Source organism: Dasypus novemcinctus, chromosome 23 (assembly GCF_030445035.2).
Source record: "Dasypus novemcinctus isolate mDasNov1 chromosome 23, mDasNov1.1.hap2, whole genome shotgun sequence".
Taxonomy (NCBI): domain Eukaryota; kingdom Metazoa; phylum Chordata; class Mammalia; order Cingulata; family Dasypodidae; genus Dasypus; species Dasypus novemcinctus.
In genome coordinates this window covers 54153310-54179061 of record NC_080695.1, presented here as the reverse complement: position 1 = coordinate 54179061, position 25752 = coordinate 54153310, and the positions used below count along the sequence as shown (strand labels likewise).

The window sequence follows — 25752 nt, the reverse complement described above, 5'->3', positions numbered from 1 at the left end:
TAAGGCACAGGGAGGTTATTTAAAACCTACGTGTCAGAATCAGGATTCAAACCCAAGCAGCCCAGCAAGAGAGCACACGCTTCGTGGCCACGTGACACAACCTCTCACATGGTCTGAAGGGTTGGGACAACACAATTTAGTAAGACATCTAATAAGGATTTTTACCACTCAGTTGGCTGCAGCAATGCTTGACTGTATAAGATCTCAGGGTATTAAGAGCATCAGGAGAGCTCGAGAATTCTGAGTGTCTGGCTGAAGCTGAGGGAGGACTCGGCCTCAGGAACCATGTCACTGATGAGAACCTCTGTGCTTTGTGAGTCCCCCAAAGACTCTCAGCTTACTGAAAGGGCTTTGAAAGACAAGAACATCCTTCAAAAGATGACAGCCACTTCAAAAGATCCCCACCAGTTCTAAAAACCAATAAATTAATTTGGAAATTACTTGAATAATTTGATAAAAGTTGAGTCTCAGCTTTGTATTTTAAAGCAGCTTAAACGTAGCTTAGATTCGAACAAATCACCCCCTCCCTGAACATCTGGCCCTTTCTACTCTCAGCAGATGCTGGCTCCCATCATGGCTTAAGAATCAAAGAAATATATTTTTAACGTTTGTAATAAATTGATTAATATTTCCAAAAAGGCAAAGCACGTGCAAAAATCAGTTTTTAAAAGGAAGATTAAAAAAACCTTTTATGACACTCTAAGAAGGATGAGATTAATTCCATTTTAGAGCTAATATTTTCATACTTCGAAGGTACCTCAGGGAATGCATGATGGGCCTATGCAGGGTAAGCACATATGGGCATATGTGTACATGTGTACATGATGTGTGTGCATGTGAGTTTGTGCATTACACGTGGCTGTGTGCACATTTTGAGAAGAGTCACAGTCTTCATCAAGGCATCCAAAGATCCCTAAAGTATTAAAGATTTTTCAGTGCCACAGAAATGAAGTAAATGGGGGGCCTTATCTGGGTTTAGTTTCACTGAAATTTCCTTCTTTGGGGGAACTAAGTATTTTATTTCTGTGCAGGCCAGTATGAAGGTGTGGGGGCTAGGAGGAGCCTAAAGCACACTTCCGGGATCCATGCTGAACAACTAATTGCAAGCCCTGTTTCTTTTACTAGTACTTGTGTCAACACTTGTGTTTGGTCTCACTGCAGATGGCCGGGAAACTGATCTTTAAACTGGTCTATGTTCAGTGTAGTTACTACATATATTTACCAGGTACTGAGAATTACGTTAAATACTTACAGTGCCAGAAAGCAAGTCTATGATATAACTGTAGAAGTAAATAAGTCCAGAGCTACTTATTGGATAAACTGTACATTGTATATCTGTAAAAAAGAAAAACAAGAAAATGAGTGGCAATTGTTTTACAGTCTTGATAACCTATTAATCACAGTTTGTGTGTGCACGTATATGTATTTAGATATGTGGATATATAGCTGTATGTTTGCATTTGGATGTACATTTATGTATTTGTGCTTTCTTTTTGCAGACCAAACCCCAAGATGTCTGGCACAGGGGCATTTTTCTTCTTTACTATTTTCAGTAAACATCTGCAGGTATGTTTTTCCCCTGTACATTTTGCATGTGGATCTATGTACAATACATGTTTTCTACTTGTATGTGTATTTTGTTTTGGGGTTCATATTTGCATGTTATAGCATATTGCTGTAACTGCTATACCATTTTAAGCAATCCAACAAAAAATCTCTATTTACATGTGTATGAAAATAAACATGCAGTATTCTTCCAAATATATTTACATATGTATAATCAACAAAGACATTTTTGAACACCACTTGACACACTCTATGCTTGAACAATTAACACAACTCCCCTCTGTGTCAGTCAGCTCTTGCTGCATAACAAATGACCTCAAAGATTCAGATTTAAAGTACCAAGCAAACATTTTCTCAATTTTCTCCCTTGTGGGTTTGCAGTTAAGAGTACATTCCGCTGATGTAGGCTGAGGCAGGCTGGATTCCAGGCTTTCCATTTGGGCTCAGATCTGTCCCACATGACTTCATTCCACAGCCCAGGCTAAAGGACCAATGGGTACATGGGGAATGCCCTTCTCACAGCAGAACACAGGAGCGCAACAAGAGAAGCCAACGTTTCACTACCCAAAACGAATCACATGGCCGAGCCCTGTATCGGTGAAGCAGGAAGTATTCTCTGCCTGCAGTGGAAGGCCCCAAAAGTCACTACTATACGGGAGTGACGAATTAGGAAAAATAACCCATCTACCTCTCATTTCTGGGCCTCAGTTTCCCCTTTGTTAAAAAAGGGAGTCGAATCAGTTCTTCTAAGGTAATTTCCAGTTCTGCCATCTTGTAATTCTAACATGCATGCATTCATTTATTTGTTCAACAAACATTTCTTAATCACTCTGCACCAGGTAGAAATTGGGAATAAAAAGATAAGAAAGAAGCAGTTACTGCCCTTGAAATGCTCACCATCAGGCAGCAGAGAAAGACAAGTGAGAGGTCTATAAACTGCTCAAATTGTTATATGAAAATGGTGCTATAGGCAGAGAGGGGGGAGCGAGTGATCCTCTTTGGGAGGAGTCAGGAGGAGGGAATGCAACATCTGGGGAAGACATCCAACGTCACCTCTTGCCACTCCACTCCTCACTCACTATCCTCCAGCCCAGGGGTTAGCGAACTACTGCCCCGCATGCCAAATCTGGTCAGCTGCCTGATTTGCAAATAGAGTTACTGGAACAGAGCCACATCCATCCATTTGCATTTTTCACAATGGCTCAAATCATTGTGACTGAGAACCCCTGGTCTGCAAAGCCTGAAGCATTTACTCTCTTTATACTTCAGAGAAGTTCCAAGCAGCCACGGGCACTCGGTTTCTCTAATATGCTCGGTTATTTCCCAGCTTTGGCCCTTTGCAGACGCTGTTCCTCTGCCTGGGGGCAAGTCCACCGCTCTTCAAACCACCTGTCTTCTGCTCACCCTCCAGGGCTCGGCTCCCGGACCCCTCATCCTCACATGCCCTGGGGCTCAAGCTCCCAGCACCCAGACCTCTGCTTTCCCGGACAGCCAAATGCATAAATTATATACTTCTTTGACACCTGCCTTCTGCTAAAGCCTATCGACACTGTGAATTTACTCTCTGCTGTATCCTCAGGGCCTAGCTCAGAGGAGATGCTCAATAAAAATATCCCTAAAGAAGAGAAGGCAGGTGGGGAGAGGATGGGAGGGACTTCTGGTTCTTTCCTTAAGGGAAAAAGTTTACTAGGCAAGTTTGTTTGTTTTTTTTAAATAGTGTATGGGGGTATATAGTCAGATGTTGTGGGAAACTGACTTATCTGTTTATTATTGTAAATGTTACACCTGTTCTATTGTAGATGTTGCAGTTGTTCCCTGTTACTGTAAATGATGTTGCAGTTCAGATTCTAGCAAACAGCTGCTTAGGAGTTTCGCAATAAATGCGATGGGAAAACTAGGATTGAGGCTCTCAGTTCTAGAAGCCGTGAGTCCCCTGGTCCCAGGTTTGTCTCCTCTCTTGTGTCTCTACTTTTATTTCTCCATTGCCTTCCCTTCGAGCCAACCTATTGTGAGCTGAATGCAGCAGTCAGAGGAAACAATGACGAGAAAAATTTTAGAGATGCCAACTGACGGTGCTTAAGAGTCCAGCTCCATTTTCTTCCTCCATTTCTTCTTTCAGAGGCTCGGCCTCCCTCTTACCAAAGCCTTGCTCAAGACTGAATGGAGTGAAGCACATGTGGCTCAATCGATTGGGCTCCTGTCTACCATACGGAAGGCCCTGGGTTCATGTCCCAGGGCCTACTTGTGAAGGCAAACTGGCCCACGTCCGCAGAGGGCTGACAGCCTGGGGAGAGCTGGCACAGCAAGATGATGCAACAAAAGGATACAAGCAGACACAGAAGAATGTGCAGGGAATGGATACAGAGAGCAGACAGCAAGCAAGCAGCAAAGGGGGGGGTGATAAACAAAAAATAAATCTTTAAAAAAAAAAGACTGAATGGAATCACTGGTATTCTACTAGAGATTTATTGTGAGTCTAGCAATGGAAGAACTTACATCATTCATGTGGAGGCAGTGGCCACTGGAGGTTCTAGGGTGGTGAGAGGGAAAAACAGGTGTAACACAGAGGCATTTTTGGACTTGGATATTGTCCTGAATGACACTGCAATGACAGATATGGGCCACTGTATATCTTGTAATAACTTAGAAAATTGCACAGGATAAAGTGTAAACTACAATGCAAACTATAATCCACACTTAGTGGCAATGCTCCAAAATGTCTTTATCAATTGTAACAAATGCACCAAACTAACTGAAGGATGCTGTTAATGCGGGAAAATGTGGAGGGGTAGGGAGGGGGCCTACGGGAATCCCCTATATTTTTTATGTAACATCTATGTAGTCTATCTTTTTTTAAAAAGTATAAATACATATATTTTTTAAAAAGACTGAATAGAGAGGGAACAGGCAGTGGTGATGATGTGCTCAAGCTCCAGATTCACATCCAGAAACAGAATGGCATTCAGATCTAGAAATAAACACTACTGAAAAATATAATAGCAACTACCACGTTTGGGATGCTTTCTATGTGCCAGGCACTATGGTAAGTGATATATGTGTATTACCTCATTTAATCCTCATTGACGTTACAGGCAGTGTTTAAATAAGTTACTATATTTTATATTAAAAAATAGAAAGTTTATATTATTATATAACAATATTGTTTTCAATGATTTGACATTTAAATATTAATAGTAATTATTGTTTTTACATGAGCTAAGTATCATATAATGAGGTATGGTTTGAACAATGAAATAAACATTCCATTATTTAAATTATCATCTCATTCTATGAATAAGGAAACTGAGGATCAAGAAAGCTTAAGCGGGAAACGGACTTTGGCCCAGTGGTTAGGGCGTCCGTCTACCATATGGGAGGTCCGCGGTTCAAACCCCGGGCCTCCTCGACCCGTGTGGAGCTGGCCATGCGCAGTGCTGATGCGCGCAAGTAGTGCCGTGCCACGCAAGGGTGTCCCCCGCGTGGGGGAGCCCCACGCGCAAGGAGTGCGCCCGTGAGGAAAGCCGCCCAGCGTGAAGAGAAAGTGCAGCCTGCCCAGGAATGGCGCCGCCCACACTTCCCATACCGCTGATGACAACAGAAGCGGACAAAGAAACAAGACGCAGCAAATAGACACCAAGAACAGACAACCAGGGGAGGGGGGGAAATTAAATAAATAAATAAATCTTTTAAAAAAAAAAAGAAAGCTTAAGCAACTAGAACAGCTAGGCCTTGAAACATTCCCGGGTTTTCACTCAGCCACAGTCAATATTTATCTATTATACGGACATATGAGAAAAGGAGAACACAGCCTCTGGCATACAGTAGGCACTCAATAAGTGAGTGCTGAATGATTTCTAGCACCCCAGAGCTCAGTCAGGGTTCACATTTTCTTCTACTTTAATTTTTAAATGTGATCAAAGTAGGAACCAGCATGCTGAAGAGGAACCCTTGGCCACAGAAGTGATTCCAAAAGGTTCTTCTTCTGTTGAAAAGGAGTTACATGATAGGAGAAGCGTGAGCTCTGAGGACAGGAGGACACCTGCGTTGACTTAGCTCACCCATGAACAGCCCATAGCAGAGCCTGGTACCCAGAGGATATTCGCTAACCATCTGTGGAAGGACTGAAACTCACTCCATTTGAACAAATGGGGACTAGGATCCCCCACCCCAAGACGATGTGACTTGTGTTGAGAATTCAGTAAGAAAACAGAAGGCCAGCTCCTGGCACGGTATCTGGGCATGGTTGGCATTCTATAAATGGTAGTAGCTTTCAGCAGCAGTAGCATCAAGGATGAAATCTAGAAATGGACAGCCGCTGGGGTACGCTGTGTTGTGTGTGCCAAATATCCCACCTCCCTGCCCTGCAGTGCTCCTCTTCCAAATACCCTGCTGACCCCAGGGGTGGCCATGTGACTTTCTTTGGCCAATGAGATGTGGCAGAAATGACACATGCCATCTCCAGGCAGAAGCTTAAGGAGCAAGCACGCTTGCCCTCAGGCACAGGGATTGCCAGTGGTCCAGAGAGAGGCTACTCCATGAGCAAAGGCTCTAGGGTGAAGTCCACGTGAGCAAAGCCATCACTGACCCACGATGGACATGCACTGTGAGTGAGGAATTTTTGTGGTCATGTGAGTAGGGTTCTCCAGAGAAACAGAACCAACAGGATATATGTATGTGTATCAGAATTTATGATGATCAGGAATTGGTTCACATGGTTACAGGCACTGGAAGTCTGAATTCATAGGGCAGGTCAGAGGCTGGAAATTCAGGTGAGAAACAGAACCAATACAATATATGTATATGTATATGCATTTGCATGTATATGTGTATACACACATAGACACAGACATACACACATATATAAAAGGAAATTTATTCTAAGGAATTATGCCTCAAGACTACACCCTCCACTCTGCTGAGTTTCCAGTCAAAAGACTGACGATGCCTTGATTTGGATGTTTTCCTAACCTCAGAACCACGAGCAAATAAATTTCCACTGTTTAATCTGACCTATGTCATGGTATTTGATCAGCCCCAGGAAACTAAACAGATTTTGGAACCAGGAAAGTGGGGGTGCTGCCATTGTAAACACCACCATGTAGAAATGGCTTTGAAATGGGTAGTGGGTAGAGACTGGAAGAACTGTGAGGTAGCTGATCAAAAAGGCCCAGATTGCTGTGAAGAGACTGTTGGTAGAAATATGGATACTAAAGGTACTTCCCATGAGGTCTTAGATGGAAATGATGTGTCACTGGAAACTGGAGGAAATGTGATCCTTATTGGTTTTGTTTTTTGTTTGTTTTTTTGTTGCTTTTTTGGAGGTACCGGGGATTAAACCCAGGACCTCATACATGGGAAGCAGGTGTTCAACCACTTGCACTACATCCACTCCCCATGGTTCTAGTTTAAAAGTGGCTGAGAACTTGGTGAAATTGTGACTCCTGATATCAGATGGAAGGCAGAACTTGAAACCAATGAACCTGGATATTTAGCTGAGGACCTTTTGAAGCCACATGTTGAAAGAGCAGCCTGGTTTCTCCTTGCAGCTTATAGTAAAATATGAAAGGAAGGGGATAAACTGAGAACAGAACTCCTGAGCACAAAGAAACCAGAAACTGATGGTTTGAAAAATGCTGAGCTCCCTAGAAAACAAGTTCCCAGAGAACAGTGTTCCATGTAAGGGTTTAACTAGAACATGGAACCAGTCAGCCATCTGGAAGTGCAGTTATGCAGGAAAGATCTACAGAAGGTTCTATTGTCTGATGGTTTTGGACCCTGGTGAGCTACATGCAAAGCTGACAGGTTTTTTATAAGGTCTGTATGAGCAGAACCACTGCCTGTTTGCTGTGAAAGGGACAGAGAAGGGACCAATTAATGGAAGAATGACTTCAAGGGTAGAACCATGGAAGCTGAGGTCTGGACTGAAAATATCTCCTCGGACCAAGAGAGTCGGCCCAGCCAGGTGTGTGCGAGGGATGAGCCTGCCCGGAGCTTGGAAGGGGTGGGCTTCCGCCCCATCGCTCAGGGAGAGTGCTGCCACCCCAGTGCCCAAGGTTTGTGGAGAGATTGGCTACCAGGCCAATGCTTGGAGGGGGTGTGTCAGTGGCTCCATCAGACCCAAAGGACAAAACATCGATCCACAGATGGCTCTCAGACCTTGAAATCTAATGGAGTTTGCCCTGCTGGGTTTCAGAATTGTTTGGGACCCCTGACCCCTGTTTTCCTTCCAATTTCTCCCTTCTGGAATAGGAACTTTATCCTAGGCCTGTCCCTCCTTTGTATATTGGAAGCAGATAACTTGTTCTCTCGATTTCCCAGGTCCACAGTCAGAGGGGAATTGTGCCCCAGGACAGACGACACCAATAGTCGGTTCTGATGACTTTGTACTTAACACTGTTATTCAAATGACTTAAGGTTTTGGGGTGCTGGTTTGGAATGAAGGTATTTTACATGGAGAAAGAACATATCTTTTTGGGATTCTGAGGGTGGAGTGTGGTGGTTTGAAGCTGTATGCATCCCAGACAAACATGTCTTAAATCTAATCCACCCTGTGGGTGTGAACCCATCGTAAGTAGGAATTTTTTACAAGGTTTCTTCAGTTCAGGTGTGGCCCACCTCAATCAGGAGGGCCTCAGTCCTATTCCTGGAGTCCTTTATAAGTGGATTGAAATCCAGACAGAGAAAGGAAGCCATGGGAAGCAAGAAGCTGAAATTCAAAAGAACTTGGAAGCGAAGAGAGAAACCAGATGTCACCATGTGCCTTGCCACGGGACAAGGTAAGAACAAGGGTTACCAGCAGCCAGCTCCAGAAGCCACAGTTTTCAGGAAGAGAGCACCACCATGATGATGCCTTGATTTAGACCTTTTCTTAACTTCAAAACTGTGAGCAAATAAATTCCCATTGTTTAAGCCAACCCATTTCATGGTATTTGCGTAAGCAGCTCAGGGAAACGAAAACAAGGCCAAACAGGAATAGGCCCTAATCCAATATGACTGGTATCCTTATAAGAAGAAATGTGGATACTGGGAAACAGAGAGAGAGAGATGGCCATGTATGGAGGAAGAGATTGAGTTATCCCATGACAAGTCAAGGAACGTCACGGACTGCTGACCATGCACCAGAAGCCAGGGAGAGGCATGGAATGGACTCTCCCCTTTAAGATAAAGCACAGCCCTGCCAACACCTTGATTTCAGAAATGTAGATTCCAGAACCAAGAGGTAATACATTTTTGTCATTTAAGCCAACTAGTCTGTGGCCCTTTGTTATAACAGCCCTCGCAAATGAAGGCAGTGGTTATTAGGGACTGAGGGGTTTGAGGTCATTTGTTTCTGCAGCATAACTTAGCCTATCCTGACTAACACAGTGACCCAAGATATGAGAGTGAAGATTCCTAGGGAAAGAAACACTGTAGTTAGGTACATCAGTGAAAAGAGTAACCCTCATGGTAAACCAGGCCTCAGACTTACCTATGCCTTTGGATGGAATGAGCACAAAGCTGCTGTTGGTGATCTTGTATTTTGTAAGCAAGATTGGGAGCAAAACCAGCATAAAGATGATTAGAAATATCACCAAATTCAGCAATACCAGGAACCGTAAGAAGGAGAAATAGGACTGAATCCCAGTGCCAAATTTCCCTGGAAAAAAGAAATCCAGACATCATTGACCAAGAGTATTGGTCTACAATACACTTCAGATTTAGTCAGTCATAAAAGGCTCAATATTTACTTTTTCTCATATCTAACTGAACCAGCATCGTCATTAAAAAGGTCATTCTTTCCCCCAATCAATTGTAGTAATGCTTTTGTTGTAAGTCAAATTGATGATATATGTATGAATGTGTTTCTAAACTTTCTCTTCTGTTTCATTGGTCTATTGTGTATTCTCACATCAATACCAGACTGTCTTAGTTATTGCAGATATACAATAAGACTTCATATCAAGGATTCTAAGTCTTTCAGCTTTGTTCTTCCTTAAGATTATCCTAGGTATTCTTTTCTTTTTTAAAGATTTATTTTTAATTTATTTCTCTCCCCTTCCCCCACCCCCAGTTGTCTTCTCTTTGTGTCCATTCACTGTGTGTTCGTCTTTGTCCTCTTGTAGTCTTGTCAGCGGCACCAGGAATCTGTGTCTCTTTTTGTTGCGTCATCTTGCTGCATCAGCTCTCCATGTGTGTGGTGCCACTCCTGGGCAGGTTGCACTTTTTTCATGCAAGGCAGCTCTTCTTTTGGGGCGCACTCCTTGTGCATGGGGCTCCCCTACGCGGGGAAACTCCTGCGTGGCACGGCACTCCTTGTGTGCACCAGCACTGCGTGTGGGCCAGCTCACCACATGGGTCAGGAAGCCCTGGGTTTGAACCCTGGACCTCCCATGTGGTAGGTGGATGCTCTGTCAGTTGAGTCAAATCTGCTTCCCTATCCTACTTGATCCTTTGCATTTATATATAAATTTTAGAAACAGCATATTAATTTTCATATGTATACAAAATGAGATTCTGACTGGGATTACATGGAACATATAGTTGATTTAGGAGAGATGACATCTATCGAGTCTTCCGATTAATTCTTTTGATGACTATGGTATATTGAGATCTTTAATTTCCCTCAAGGGTATTTTAGTTTTCAGTGTAGAATTCTTACATGTCTTTCTTTAGATATATTCATAGATATTTGATATTTGTTGATACTATTGTAAATTATATCATTTTAAAATCTTCTAATTGTTTGTTGCTGTTAATAGAATACAGTTGGCTTTAATAAATAGACCTTGTACCTGGCAACCTTCCCAAAATCACATATTAAATTTAATAGTTTGTTTCTTAAATTTTGTCATCATTAGCACCTTTTTCTCATCTTCAATCTCAGGAAAAGATTTCAATATTTCCTAATTTAGCTGATGTTTGCTGTAGGATTTTTATAGATCCTTTTTATCAGGTTAAGGAAGTTCCCATTTATCTCTTCCATGCTAAGAATGAGAACCAAATTTCATCAATGCTTTTTCTTTAACTGTTGGGGTAATCATCTGATTTTTCTCCCTTATCCTGTTAATATTGGTTGATTTTTCAAAATAGAAAACCAACCTTCCTCCAGGTAATGTTTAAATTACTGAGGAAGTTAGCCAGGAAACATTCTGGAGAATAACTGTGCCTACTTGTTCTTAGTAAAAGCAAAGACCTTATCTTCTGAGAGTGAAAACAGAAGATACCCATCATCTTTGCCTCGCTATCACCCAACAACCTTGCCAGAGGCAAGGAGATTGACTAGCTCACCTTCACCTACAGCCTGGTGGGCATCTCACCATGAGCTCACAGGAGGTGAGTAATTGAAGAGAAAAATCAAGGTTCTTGTTCTTCAGGGACAATCTACTTCTCAACACACCAGCCACCTTTTGAGTGGAAATCTCCAGAAAAACTTCCACTTAGTAAAAGAGGAAGCTAGGCATAGTGGCTAAAACTTGGTCACTGCCTAGGTTTAAACCCTGGTTCTGCTTTCTCTTAGCTGAGCGAACTTGGGCAAGTGTCTTAACCTCCCTGAGCCATGCAAATTATGAATACCTATATCAAAGTCTTGTGAGAACTAACTGTGATAATAAAAGTAAAATGCTTAAAGCAATGCCTGGCTCACTGTAAATGCTCAAAAAAGGTTAGCTTTTATGATTTTGCCCCAGATATGATGTTATGCTTAAATCTCAAAAGAAAAAGTACATATTATCAATGATAATTTATATGTATTAAAATAGTAATATCAGGACAACCATTTGTCTTCCCACATTCCTTAAAAACTTGTCAGGATTTCCATTTTTACCAGTTTCAAGGAGATGGTTATAAATTCATTTTTGCTTTACAGTAGAAAATATGTAATTCAAAGAGGCATTTTTTCCCCCTAGCTCTGTTATATCATCCAAATGTTTAATTTTTTTTCTTATGTTATATTTTAGTACAACTTCGAATGTTTGGATGCTGCATCCCAAATTTTCACCATCATGGGAAAGGTTGGGATTCTTAACATTTCATGCAGCACTTAAACATTCCCCTTGTCAGTATGGTGAAACCTACAAATCCCATCAGAGAATAATATTTTTAAATGCTTGAAACACAAATGGAAAAATAGTTATCATAATATTTTTAAAAAACCACATTTGCAAGAGAATAACATGCACTTTCACTGATACATTAAATAACAAGATCTAGTGGCAGGTCTAATAACTACTGTAATTTCAACATAGTGATGAGCGTAAATGAGATTCCAAAGTACCTGCAGCAACCCAAAGGGACAGCAAAATGTCTGATCTTCCTTGTGGCAAAGACCTGGGTTCTACTAATTCTACCAGTGGTTGGGGGCTCACATGCATCACAGAAGGAAATGCTCAGTTTCAGAGAGAGGGTAGTGCAAATGAAGTCCTTCTCTCCCAGGCACAGGAGGTGCAAATACCTTCTATGCTGCGAATGTCCTTTCGCCACAGCTCCAGGTGGGCTGTCACTTCACGGGCCTTCTCTATAAACCTCTTCCAAGACTTGCTGCTATACCGTTTCCATTGGTCCCACTCAGATAAATACTTCATTTGGGTCTCCTGAATGTCCCTGCATTAAAAAAAAAAAAGAAAGAAAGAAAAAAGATCGTGATGGTGACAATGACAGTGGCCATGGCATCACGGCTCAGGATCAAAAAAAACCCCATCCCAGGAAATGGGCTCAATGATGATGTGGCACGGTCCTATGATGGCTGCCCTAAACCCCATAAAATGACTCCTTCGGACATAGCTGACTTCCTTCCCCTCCCCCAGGCTGGATCAAGCTCCCCGTTTTGTCTGCCAAAACAGCCCTCCTTTTTATAACTTACCCTCTTCAACTTGGTGTTATCTGACCAATGTCTGTCTCCCCAAATGTACCACAAGCTCTTGAAAGGCCAAGAATGTACAATACTTATTGTTGTGGCCTCCATGTGCCTGCAACACACATGCTGAGTTCCACGAGAGCTGAAGCTGCGTCTGCCTGCTCAACCCTGCATTCCTTGCATCTGGCATAGTACCCTGCACATAGTAGGTTCTCAATACATATCCATTATGTAATGAATACACAATCCCCTGATTTAAAAGGTTTACCGCTCCTGTATTGTTCAAACTGGCTTTGTCACAAGCACAGGATAGATACAACCTATAATCATATCAATATTTTAATTTCATGGCCCATTGTTATTTATAGAATAAAAAGCATATCCTTTAGGTTAGAATTCAAGGCTTTCCAAGCCTCCCTCCACCACCATCCTAGGTCCAACCACATGAATATCTGTTTCTTGAACCTGCCCTTGGATTCTTTACATTTGCCCCTTTCTACACAGTAAACAACACATATTCTTCCTCCTTTCTGCTACTGTTAAAAGCCCTCTTATCTCCACTGCCATCTTCCTTCCCTCACTTCCACATTTACTGAACTTGTACTTATGGGCCAGGCACTGAGCTGGTGTAAATCAGGGTTTTGCAATATGCACAATCAAAATTTAGGACCAGATAATTCTCTGCTGGGGAGGTACGACATCCTGTGCATTCTAGGATGTTGAGCAACATCAGTTCTCTACCCGTGAAATGCCAGTATTTGATGGTTAGGATAATGGGTCACCTTGACCAGGTAACTGTGCCCAGTTGTTTGGCCAAGCAGGCCCTGGGCTAACTGTAAAATAGGGCATTTATGGTCTTTAGTCATTAGTGAGCTTACTGCAGTAGATGCCTGATTACATCTATGATCAACCAGGGAGATTGCCTTCAGCAATGAGTGACTGTTATCCAATCAGTTGAATGCCTTAAAAGGGAAGTGATTTCAGCATTCAGAGAGAATTTCCCAGCTCCAGCCAAAGTCTCCCAGAAACTCATCAAGGACCTTCATTGGACTTTCATCGGAGCCCCTGGTTTGCAGCCTGCCTGCAGAATCTGGACTTGTGCATCCCCAGTCACGTGAGAGGCTCTTATAAAATCTCATACTATTTACAGATTCCTCCTGTTGATTCTGTCCCTTAGAGAACCCTGACTAATACACAGTAGCACCCCCACCCCAGTTGTGACAACGAAAAGTTTCTTGCCGGAAGAGGGCAAAGTTGCCCTCAGTTGAGAACTGGTCCATAGAATATAGGATATCAAGTTGTGTCTGCCCGTGAGACATTTCAAAGCAGGCGTCAGCAAACCATGGCCCAGAGACTAAATCTAGCCCATCATCTAACCTGGTTTTTGTAATTTTCAATGGTTGGGGGGGGGGAATCAAAAGAAGTTTATTTTGTGACACAGGAAAACCACATGAAATGCACATTCTAGTGTCCATAAATAAAGTTCCATTGGTATACTGCCATGCCTGCTCATTTGACATATCATCGATGATGCTATGATGGCAAGTTGAATAATCACAACAGAAACCATCTGGTCCACAAAGCCGAAAATATTTATGATCTGCCCCTTTACTAAAAACATTTGCTAGCCCTGCATGTAGAGGGGAAATGCACTTCATGAAATCAGAGAACTCTCTGTGGGAAGCACTGCCATGGGGGACTCTGGAAATCCGAGGAGAGGCCACAAATCCAAGGTGGTGGTGGAAGGAGGGGTGAAGAAAGCAGGGGAAAGAGGAGATGCTGAGGCCTGGAGGACAGAGGGAATGTGAGGAATTTGGGGAAAGCAAACATGGAGGGGTCAGCATGAATATGGGGGGTGCAGACAGCCCTGACTTAAAATGCACACAGGCCACGAGCTTGCCTGCAACAACCCCGGCAGAAGCTCTCAGAAACTCTCAGCAGCTGCTCCACAGGGCTTAGCTCACGCCTCCGCCCTCCATCCCATCTGTCCTCCTCCACTAAACAGGGAGCTCCTCCAGGGCAGGACCTTGAAATTCACATTCAAACAAGCCTCTTGTGCCTCAGTTTACACATCTATAAATTGGGCATAATGTAGTATCCTACCCATAGAGCAGACGTTCTCCACTGGGGGATGATCGTGTGATTGTGACCCCAGGGGATGCCTGGCAATGCCTGGAGACATTTTTGGTTGTCATAACTGGGATGGGGGTACGACTGGCATCCTGTGGGTGAGGCCAGGGATGCTGCTCAACCTCCTACAATGTCCCAGATGGTCTCATGACAAAGAATTATCTGGCCCCAAATGTCAATAGCCAATACTGCCAAGGTTGAGAAAACCTGCCTCAGTAGAGTGGCATGAGGGTTAAAAGCTTACAGAAGTTAGAGTAACACCTGGTGGGGGAAGGCGCCCAATAAGCCTTAGCCCTTAGAACTATTCTTCTCATTCTAAAGCGTCCTGCTGTTTGCCAAGTTCTAGGTGAATGAGACAGACCTGGTGGGCTCTACTCTCATTAGTCCATGAGTTTCCTTTTTCCAACTAGTCTGGAAGTCCCTTGATGGAAAAAAAATATATGTCTCTTTCTTGGGTGTGACAAAGTTGAGTATACAGCACTGGTACTTACTAAGAATTCAAAATTTGTGAATGTGAAATAGTGGGAGATAAAAGACATGACTAAAGTATTACTTTAGTCACTTTTCTGGTAAGAATACAAAGCCCCCCAAATTGAAAGAGCAAAAAAAATCCAAGGATCATATGATTTCAAAGCTAGAGGGCAAAGGGTATCATCATCTGTGTTTGGACTGCTGGCCCTGGGTGCCCCAGGACAAAGGGTTAAATAGAAATACCCACCTCTGCCCTCAGAGCAGACCAATGGAGATGGCCAGCTTCACACCAAAATCCATTTGTCCCTCTCCAACCTTCCCTGGAGACATTTCCCAGCCTCCTGGCAGTTAGGGATGGCCATGTGGCAAAGTTCTCTCCCATGGGAATGTAAGTGGAAGTGATATTTGTGCAACTTCCAGACATAACATCCTAACTCCCCACCTGGGCAGTAGGTGGATAGCCTCAGTTAATTTATGACTGCGCCCTTGCAATGTGACTTTGCAGCTCCTCCCCCATCAAGCAATGGAATCTCTTTTCCTACCCCTGAATCTGGGCTGGACTTGTGATCTCCTTGGACCAACCGGATGCAGCAGCAGAGAGGCTGTGCAAATTCCAAGCCCAGGACTCAGGACACCTTGCTCCTTTCTTGGTCCACAGCTGCTATCATGTCAACAAGCCCGAGCTAACCAGCTAGAGGATGAGACCACATGGAGCAGGGCTGACTGCCCCAGCTGAGGCCATTCCAGACCAGCTGACAGGCTGCTGACCCCAGTCTAGATTAGCAGGCCCCCCCCACCCCCCCACCCCCCCCCACCCCCCCACCCCCCCACCCCCCCCACCCCCCCACCCCCCCCCCCCCCCCGCCCGCCCAACCACAGCTGACCACAGATGCAGCCTGAGTCCAAATGACACCAGAACTGCCCGGGCAACTCGTAGCCTTGTGAAATTGTTCATTTTAAGCTATTAAGTTTTGGGGTGATTTGTTATGCAGCATAGCTAACTGGTGTGCCCACTTGCCCACACTCATTCTCTTTTAATTGGCATTATTATGCATTGGATGCAGACAACAGTGAGGCTTTGGGGAGGCTACAAAGGCACAAGATGAAAGGTGCCTGGGTCCCTAAATGACTGCAGAGCCCTCTATTGACCTAAACCTAGGACTTTTATGTAAATGAGATATAAACTTCTCAACTATTACATTATTACATGTTTGGGTCTCTTTATTGCAGCCATTAGCTTACCCTAAGTAATAAAGTTTAAATAAGTGGGCTCTTTTAAGAAATGCAGTCCATGCATAAAAAGCACTCTTCCTGAAACATACATCATACAACTTTCAGGTGGCTACTGAACAAACCTTAGTCTCCGCTTCTCAGAGATGTTCAGCGCATACTTTCGAATGGATTGGCTACTGAGGTGTTCTGTGATTCCTCCCTCCAGTTGGGAGCTGTAAGAATCTGTCGGCTTCAGCAATGTGCCATTTTGCTTGTCTCGGTTAAGGATGGTCGTCCTCCTGCGAGTAACAGACCTGTAGCTTGGTAATTCTTGAAGGACGTTCACGGGTGGAGAAGAAAAGCAACTGGAGTCCAGAGAGAGGCTCTCTGGTAAAGAGAGAAGAAAACCATCATTCAATCTCATGTGCATGGGAGCCAAAAGACTTGGATCTCAGGGACCATAAGTGAAGCGTGCAGAGAGTCACTAAGCCTGGGTCAGTGACAAAAGCATTTGGATATTAATTATTTGTTTACCAGGACTGTGGTCAGGGCAATGCAATCACCTGTAAATGGGCTCACTTTCAGCAGATGTGTAAGTAAAGATGCTGTGCTGTGAGGCAATGTTTGGCTGCAGCCACTAGCTAAGTGTGTGGCCTTGAGCAAGTTATCTAAACTCTGTTCATTTGTCAAATGGAGCTAATAATATTTGTTCCTACGACCCTCACACAGTGTAGGGTACAATGATGTACAAACACTGAAAAGCATAAAGTGCTATGCAAATGCACGTGATTACAACCTCAACAACAAATATAGTCTCCTGAGCATTTCCTAGAGCTAGGCACTGTGACAAGAGCTTCACGTGTGCTCGTGGAGCTGGAGCCAGCCTTGAGAGCTGCTTGTCAGTTCTAAACCCAGGCCTCAGGGGGCTCACAGGCTTCCGCTCCTCTCTCGGACCCCAGGTGCAGCCAGGTGAACAAGCCCAAGCTAAACTACTGGAGGATGAGACCATTTGAAACAGAGGTGATCACCCCAGTCGAGGCCATCACAGACCAACCTACAGGATGCCAACCCCCAGCCTAGCTCAGCAGAGCCACCCGCCCAGCCACAGGTGACCACAGATGCTCACACACACTGAGGCAGGCACTATTATTATCTCATTTTACAGATGAGAAAATAAAGTCATTGATGGGTTCCCACTGCTGTTAAAGACTCAAGGCCTTGCCCAGATTCTCAAGATGCTGCTCTGCCCAACTCTCCAGTTCTTCAGGCTCTCTGCCCTCCTGCCACACTTTTTAAAAAAAGATCTTCCTGATCCTAAAATGGGTTGTACTCCTTCCTCAGAGCCCTTGCATATGCAGCTCCCTCTGCTGGAATGGACTTGCCCCATCTCTTTACCCTGTTAGCTCCTATTCAAAGGTCACCTCCCCAGGGCAGCCACCTCCACCTTGCTGCACTATTACGGGTGCCTTAGACACATTTCCCACACCCGGACAGCCTTTGCATCACTTAGCCCAATTTGTAAAAAACATATTTGTGTGACTGTGTGATTTACGACCGTCTTGCCCACTAGACTTGTATGTTAGTGGAGAGCAAGTGCTGTTAATTTGCTCATGATTTCACCCCAGGACCTAGCACCTTGGCACTGAGTCGGAGCCCAGCAAATGCTTATTGGATGGATGGACGACTGAATGAGTGACACTCCTAATTTGTCCGTGTTCGTAACACCTGTAAGTGGGGCCCTGGAAAGAGAACCAGGCCTGCCTGATTCCAAAACCCATACTCTATGACCATGAGCCGCAGGAGGGTGGGCTTTCTGATGAAGGTGAGGGAAGCCACTTCCAAGATGGGTTTTATGCCTGATCAGATTTTTTTTTTTTTAAGATTTATTTATTTAATTCCTCCCCACCCTTACCCCGGTTGTCTGTTCTCTGTGTCTATTTGCTGCGTCTTGTTTCTTTGTCCGCTTCTGTTGTTGTCAGCGGCACAGGAAGTGTGGGCGGCGCCATTCCTGGGCAGGCTGCACTTTCTTTCGCGCTGGGCGGCTCTCCTCATGGGGTGCGCTCCTTGCCCGTGGGGCTCCCCTACGCGGGGACACCCCTGCGTGGCATGGCACTCCTTGCGCGCATCAGCACTGCGCATGGGCCAGCTCCACACGGGTCAAGGAGGCCCGGGGTTTGAACCGTGGACCTCCCATGTGGTAGACGGACGCCCTAACCACTGGGCCAAGTCCGTTTCCCCCCCCCCCTTTTTTTTTTTATCAGATTTTATTTGTGGGATGATCACTCTGAGTGGAGACAGGCTGGAGACAGAAGAGCACGTCCGAGGTTGCCATAATTATCAAGCAATTATGCGCGAGGCAGCAAAGCTTCTATGGTGTAGTGCTGAAGGCCAAGGTGCTTGGGTTTGAATCCCAGCACTGTCCATTGTTACTGTGTGTCCTTGGGAAAGGGGCTTAACCTCACTGAGCTTCAGTTTTCTCATCTCTAAGTCATTCAACAAATATATCTACCAAGTGTCCGATCTGGAGCTAGAGACACAGCAGTGAAAACAGAACAAATGCATTACCTATGAGACATATTTTCAGGTGGGCACAGATCACTGAAGAGATGATCTATACTCTCGGCAGGTGAGACGTGCAATGAACTCAGACGGAGCGGGTGGGGGACAGCAGTGACACCGGGAGAGGTTTACACTGGGTGAGGTAAGGTGGGATCAGGGATGGTCTAGCTGGTCAGGGAACCTTTAAGCTGAGACTGCACGAAGAGGGAGCAAGCCCTGTGGGTGACTGAGGAGCTTCCAGAGCAGAGGCCACCAGCCAGCGCACAGGCCCGCGACAAGGGTGCGCGCGAAGGCGGGCGTGCGCGTGAAGGCGGGCTGTACGTGAAGACGGCGTGTGCGTGAGGGCGGAGGTGTGCGTGAAGACGACGTGTGCGGGAAGACGGACGCGTGCGCGAAGACGGGGTGTACGTGAAGACGGCGTGTACGTGAAGACGGCGTGTGCGTGAAGACGGCGTGTGCGTGAGGGCGGAAGTGTGCGTGAAGACGGCGTGTGCGGGAAGACGGGGGTGTGCGCGAAGACGGTGTGTGCGTGAAGACGGGGTGTACGCGAAGACGGCGTGTGCGTGAGGGCGGGGGTGTGCGTGAAGACGGCGTGTGTGCGAGGGCGGGGGTGTGCGCGAAGACGGCGTGTGCGCGAGGGCGGGGGTGTGCGCGAAGACGGCGTGTGCGTGAAGACGGGGGTGTGCGCGAGGACGGCGTGTGCGTGAGGACGGGGGTGTGCGGGAAGACGGGCGTGTGCGTGAAGGCAGGGCTGTGCGTGAAGACGGCGTGTGCGTGAAGACGGGCATGCGTGAAGACGGGAGTGTGCGTGGCGTGTTTGAGGACGACCACAGAGGCCAGCGCGGCTGGAGAGGAGTGACTAACGGGAGCCCCGTGCGCCTCGCCGGCGGGAGTCGTGCCCTCGTGTGATCCCCTCCCCTCGAAGCTGGACCCCTGGGACGTGAATGAACCAAAGGATGCAAGGCAGATGGGGCTCTGCGCCCAGGGGCCTGGCAGCTTCCGCACTTCCCTCCCAGGAGCCCCAGGCTGCGTGGTAAGAAGGGAGAGGCCCTAAATCACCTGGAGGAGAAACAGGGCTGCCGGAATAACTAAGACCCCAGACATGGGGGCCCAGGCAAGCTGTTCCCACAGCCCAGCCTTCCCAGCATGGCGCCACCACGGCCGCCATCTGGGACAAGGAGCAGAACCGGAGCAGAGCCAGCTCCTCGCGGCCCTGCTCAATTCCTGACGCACGGATCACCGGAAATAATAAGATGGCCGTCGCCACTACGTTGGGGGTGGTTGGTTAAGCGGCAGTACATAAACGGAGCAAGGAGAATGGGAAAGCCGAGGTCAGGGAGGTGGCGGGGGCTGGGGTATGGCCTGCGGATGGCACTGAGTCGGGAAGCCAGGGAGGGCTCTGAGCTGAAGCTTGTCATGGTCTGATGACCTTTTGAAAGGAACACTCGAGATGCTGCGAGGCTAACTAGGGACAGAACTCACCCCCCCTCCCCCCAGGCCTGTTTGTGAGCCGTCGAGGGGACCCCACTCGTAAAAGCGCTTAGCGTGGCGGGGACAGCTCAGCCTGGCTCTAGAACTGGAGCCTGAGAATGCTGCTCTGGAAACTTTGGTTCTCTGGCTGGGCCTGTTCAGACAGGGCAGAGCAGCAGTCCCACCGGCAGATGACACACAGGCACATGACTGTCCCCTCAAGCAAATTCAGAGCCTGGAGTCTGGCTCAACCTTTAGTAACAGTGGCTCCCTAATGCAAATGGGGGTGCAGTGGGGATAGGGTCGATCTGTGGCAGCCACTCGCCTTGCCCCAGAGGCTGGAGGGACCAGGGGCAGCAACAAAGAGCCGTTATTAACAGCTGAACAAAGGTCTTTGAATACAGAGCCGCAATGGCCTACTGAATATTCAGTAAGGGCACAGCTGGAGTCTAATTCAAACTCTGGCTTGCTGCCCACTAGCCAGACCACCCCAGGAGACAATGGCTTTCTCCAAGTTATGCTTTTCTCATCTAAGGAATGGGGGAAATAATACCATCGACTTTCTCAGTGTCTTCCTGAGGATGGAGATACTAAGGGCATAAAGAGCATGTTAGGATTTATGGAGTACTTCCTATGTGTCAAGCTATTCAAAATACTTTACATATATTTGATACTCTTTACTACTCTTTGAACACCTGCTTTCATCATCTCTACTTCCTAGATGAAGAGACTGAGGGCCTAGGAGGTTACGTCCTTGCCCACTCACACAGCCAGCGAGTGTTGGAACTAGGAATCCCAGATTTTGTCAGACACCAAAGCTTGCAGTTTTCTCCAGGAAACTTCAACAAGGCCATGGATTGGAAAGTGCTTTGCAAATACGAAAATACCATACACATTAAGTAAATAACTATTCGACTATGCTTCCAAGTCACATTTCATGACAACAGTCACTGGGGGAAAACTATATTTTCAAAAACCAGACATTCCTGGAAAGTTCTCCATCTTCAAGCAAAACAAAAAAAATCACAAGCATACTTCTGAACGCAGGCAACATTACCTCTGGTGATTTTAATCCACCTCATTTTCATTGAGGACTACACACTTTTCAAAGCATGACCTCCCCTGATTGCCCACGTCAGTCTGCAGAATTAGGCAGGGAAGGAAACACTGTGCTCGCTTTTCCACGGGGAAACTGAGGCCCAGACAGACAGTGACTTGCCAAGGCTTTGATGACAAGAGACCCCTGGTTCGCTGGCTTCATAGGAGGGCAGGTAGCTTCATCATGCTGAGCCTCCATGTTTTTCATCCTTCGAGAATAAGAACATCTGGGGAAGTGGACTTGGCCCAGTGGTTAGGGCGTCCGCCTACCACATGGGAGGTCCGCGGTTCAAACCCCGGGGCCTCCTTGACCCATGTGGAGCTGGCCCATGTGCAGTGCTGATGCGCGCAAGGAGTGCCCTGCCACTCAGGGACGTTCCCCGCGTAGGGGAGCCCCACGCACAAGGAGTGTGCCCCGTAAGGAGAGCTACCCAGTGGGAAAGAAAGTGCAGCCTGCCCAGGAATGGCGCCACACACACGGAGAGCTGACACCACAAGATGATGCAACAAAAAGAGACACACAGTCCCATGCCACTGACGACAACAGAAGCGGACAAAGAAAAACAAGCAGCGAATAGACACAGAGAATAGACAACTGGGGTGGGGAGGAGGGGAGAGAAATAAAAAATAAATTAAAATAAAATAAAATAAAAAAGAATGTCTGATTATGGCTGTCAGGCGCTCTCCTGAATTGGTCCAGCCAGAAGTGTCGCCATCAGCACGGCCACTCAAGTCCTGTGTGCCCAGATGTGAGGGTTGCTTGTTGGCCATTTGCATAGAGGGGGGCACATTTTGGATACTGGGGTACCTCCCTGTAGGAATGCCCAGAACCTGTTGGCCACTGGGGCTGGAGTTCAGCAACTGGGAGGTTATTATTCAGGGGGGAATTTCTGGGAATGCAGGGGGAAGGGGAAGGGTTTATTGCTTGTTTCTGGTATCTGGTCCAGGGTAAGGATAAGGTTAGGCCCCTAATGCTTAGCTCAGTGCCTTGCTTACAGGAAGCCCTCCATAAATACCTAAAGAGTGAGTGAGATCTGTGCAGAGGCAGCCCAGCCAGAGCGCACCCTTCGCTCCCGACTCTCCTGGCAGCTTTCCTGGGTCACAAAGATCCTATCTGGCCTGACCACGCCCAGGATGTGAGCAGCTACCTGTGATCTGCACGGTACTCAACCAACTACAACCACCCTCGGGGGGCCTGCCAAGAACCCAACCCAACTGTACTGGGTGCTGAGTTCCCACTCTCAGAATCTTACCCTCCAGGTAAGAAGGGCCCTTCCGGTCATGGGGTCCAGGCCTCCCCACCGCTGCAGGACATAGTTCTGTTGGATATAAAGCGGTATGGCACCCCTCCCTGGGCCAGGCTCTGGGCTGGGGGGCTGGGACTTGCTCTAAACCTCGATGAGCTTTCACTCACTCCTGTAGGCAGCACTGACTTCCTAAGTGACTTCTCAGCCGCACTCGTCCCGACATTCCATCTTCCTTTTGGTTTACTTGTGTGTTGTCTAGACCCTCTCCCTCCCCCATCATATGGTAACCTCCTTAAGCCTTGTTCACCTCTTTTGTTCACCACCCAATCCCCAGGGGCTAGCCCAAAGCCTGGCACACAGTAGATGCTCAGTAAACATCTGAGTGGACAAATGAACGAATGAGTGGATGAGTGAATTTGGTGCTGGAGATAAAGGCATCATCGAGTCACCCACCAGGTAGACCGAAGTATGGGCTTAGTGTACCAGGAGAGCAGGAGCTCCAAAAAGTGAGGAAAAGATGTAAAGAATTGAGGCATGTAATATTCTTGTTTTCCACGTGGACGATAGACTTTTTGTAATGGAAAACAAAAATTTTTAAAGATACTTGGCAAAAAACACTGGCTGAGATGTTGACTATATATCATAAGCTTCCTATCTGAGGTACTTTATGCAAACCAGCCTGAGTAGACACGTACTTTGCTGTTTATTTTTCTTGCAAAATGATAAAATACTGTACACACAAGCACAACTTTACATTCAAAAAGACAAAGCAGGCGTCAACTTCAGAACCTTGTGGACAAAATTTTTTCCACTCATATTCTATGTTTTAGCGTTACCTTTTATTTTAGACGCTTAACTGGAGATGGGGCACACTGAAGAATTTGTGCTTGCAGCTACTGAGGTCTTATACTCCAGGAGTTGGTGTTCAGCAGAGGAATGACAGGGGCCCTCTGGTCAACCCTGTGACTATTTCTGTCCTTGAGTTGTGCAGGGTGCATCACCGTCACTGAAGCCAGGGCACTGTCCTCCGGCAGTGCTGTCCTCCTGTGATATGGCAATACTTTCTCCATGGAGTGATCACATATGGCAGCCACCAGCCACGTGTGCCTACGAAGCACCTGACGTGTGCCCAGTGCAACCAAGTGAGTTTTCACTTCATTCGACTTTAATAAATTTACATGGACACAGCCACACGTGGCTGCAGCCTAGAGGGGCCTTGCTCACAGAAGCCCAGAGCCTAGTCTGACAGGGGAGGAGTCATGGGCCCTGGGAGCCTCCTCCCTCTGCCAGACTTGAGATGGGGGGGATCCGGGGTTCTGTGTGAGTCACACCACCTGGCTGCTGGGTGTGTCTGGGGCCTGGCTGAGTCAAATGGCTTTACGACCAGATGAGCAAAGGGCCTTCGGGAAGGGTGACTAATGCTGAGCTCAGACCCAGGCTGGGCCTCTGAACCCACGGTTACTGCTCTTCCAGCCGGGAGCAGTTTCTAGAGCAGTTACTGCGGTTCTGCCTGTCTGAGGTGGTGGCACAGGACGGTGGCTAAGAGCTCAGCTCTCAGGGCCATGCTGTCTGGACTTGAACCCCAGCTCCACCTGCCACCTGTGTGACCTGAGCATGTTTCTGTTTTTAAAGATGTATTTATTATTTTTTTTAAAGATTTATCCCCCCGCCCCTCGATGGTTCTCTTGTCTGTCTGTTCATTGTTTGCTCGCCCTCTCCAGGAGGCACTGGGAACCAAACCCAGGACCTCCCACATGGGAGGCGGGTGCCCAATGGCCTGAGCCACATCCTCTCCTGCAGGCTACAGCGTCTGCTGGCTTGTGGCATCTGCTCATTCAGTCATCTGTTCCTTATGGCAGGTGCAGCATCTGCTTGTCTTCTTTAGGAGGCACGGGAACTTGAACCCAGGACCTCCCATGTAGTAGGTGGGCACCCAACTGGTCGGGCTACATCCGCTTCCCTGTTTTTGTTTTGAGGAAGAAACACCTTTACTGTCCTCAGAAATAGTAATGCTTATAAGCCAGTAGAAGCCATTTACTGTAAGATGCAATAAACCAGGAAGTAGAGAGGGGGGATGGCAAGATGAGGTATCTTCCAAAGGTTAACCTAGACGTTATGCTTGCTCTTAAGAAAAGAGATCTTAGTACGTATAGTGGCTTAACTCACTCTTCCTCTCTTCTGAGGGTAGCAGTAGTACATAGCAGAGGGTGTCTAGATGGCAATTTCTGGATCAGAAAAGATCCAGGCTGCTAACTTGTAGATGTACTTCCATGCGGGGGAGAATTTCTTTCTTGTGCCATGTTCTGACCTGGCCTGGAAATTCTTTTCAGGCCACTGACCACCCATTCTCAGTGCTGGGAACAGGACAGCCCGGTTTCCTGGCAGTACTTACAGACCCTATAGCTTTCTCTCCTTCAAAGCAAAACTTAAGTCCGCAGTGAGACACAACTCTGGAGTCACAGGCAGAGCTAGGAAGGTAACTCAGCATCCTTAGTGTGATTCCTATCCCTGGACATGGCTCTTAAGTTCCAGTTGTCAATAAGCCAAGGACTGGGAATGTTTCTTGACCTTTCTGTGCCTCGGATTCTCCACCTATCAAGTGGGGTTGACGGTTCCCAGGTCCAACAGCCGTCATGAGGATTAGCAATTCTATGTGATGAGCTTAGAAAAAAGATCAGCACGCTTTTCCCATAAAAGTAAGTATTTGAGGCTTTGCAGGCCAGCTACTCAATTCTGCCCTTGTAGTACAAAAGCAGCCAAGGCAGTGCAAAACAAAATGGGTGTGACTGTGTTCTAATAAAACTTTACATGGCTGAAATTTGAATCTCATATAATATTCATGAGGCAACACCTTCATTTGACTCTTTTTTTAAAAACACTGAAAAACGTAAAGAGCATTCTTAAGCGTGCTGGTTCAAAAACAGGTGGTGGGCTAGATTTGGCCCATGGGCTGTTGTTTGCAGACCCCACACTTAAAACAGCGCCTGGCATATTGTGCTATACACTTGTAGGCTGTCATGCCGGTTAATTATTAACAAACTTAAAAAAAGGGAAGATTTAAATTTGCAGTGGGGATCCTCTCACTATGGACCAAGCCATTCAGTGCGTGGTCTCCTCAACCAACTCCAGTTTATCTTCCTGGGCCAGGACCTCTCAGAAAGACAGATT

The 25752-nt window shown here is 46.4% G+C and overlaps 1 protein-coding gene across 2 annotated transcripts in view; it reads right to left on the bottom strand.

Moving 5' to 3' along the window:
* The window catches only part of TMC7 (transmembrane channel like 7), a 71603-nt gene that overhangs the window by 34048 nt on the left and 11803 nt on the right, over positions 1 to 25752 (bottom strand). For both annotated transcript variants that reach the window (XM_004450415.4, XM_004450417.5), the window contains exons 2-5: positions 16354 to 16597; positions 11996 to 12144; positions 9035 to 9202; positions 1253 to 1335 (exon numbers count right to left, since the gene is read on the bottom strand). In XM_004450415.4, coding sequence (XP_004450472.2) covers positions 1253 to 1335; positions 9035 to 9202; positions 11996 to 12144; positions 16354 to 16597 — 644 coding nt within the window. The remainder of the gene's footprint in view (positions 1 to 1252; positions 1336 to 9034; positions 9203 to 11995; positions 12145 to 16353; positions 16598 to 25752) is intronic.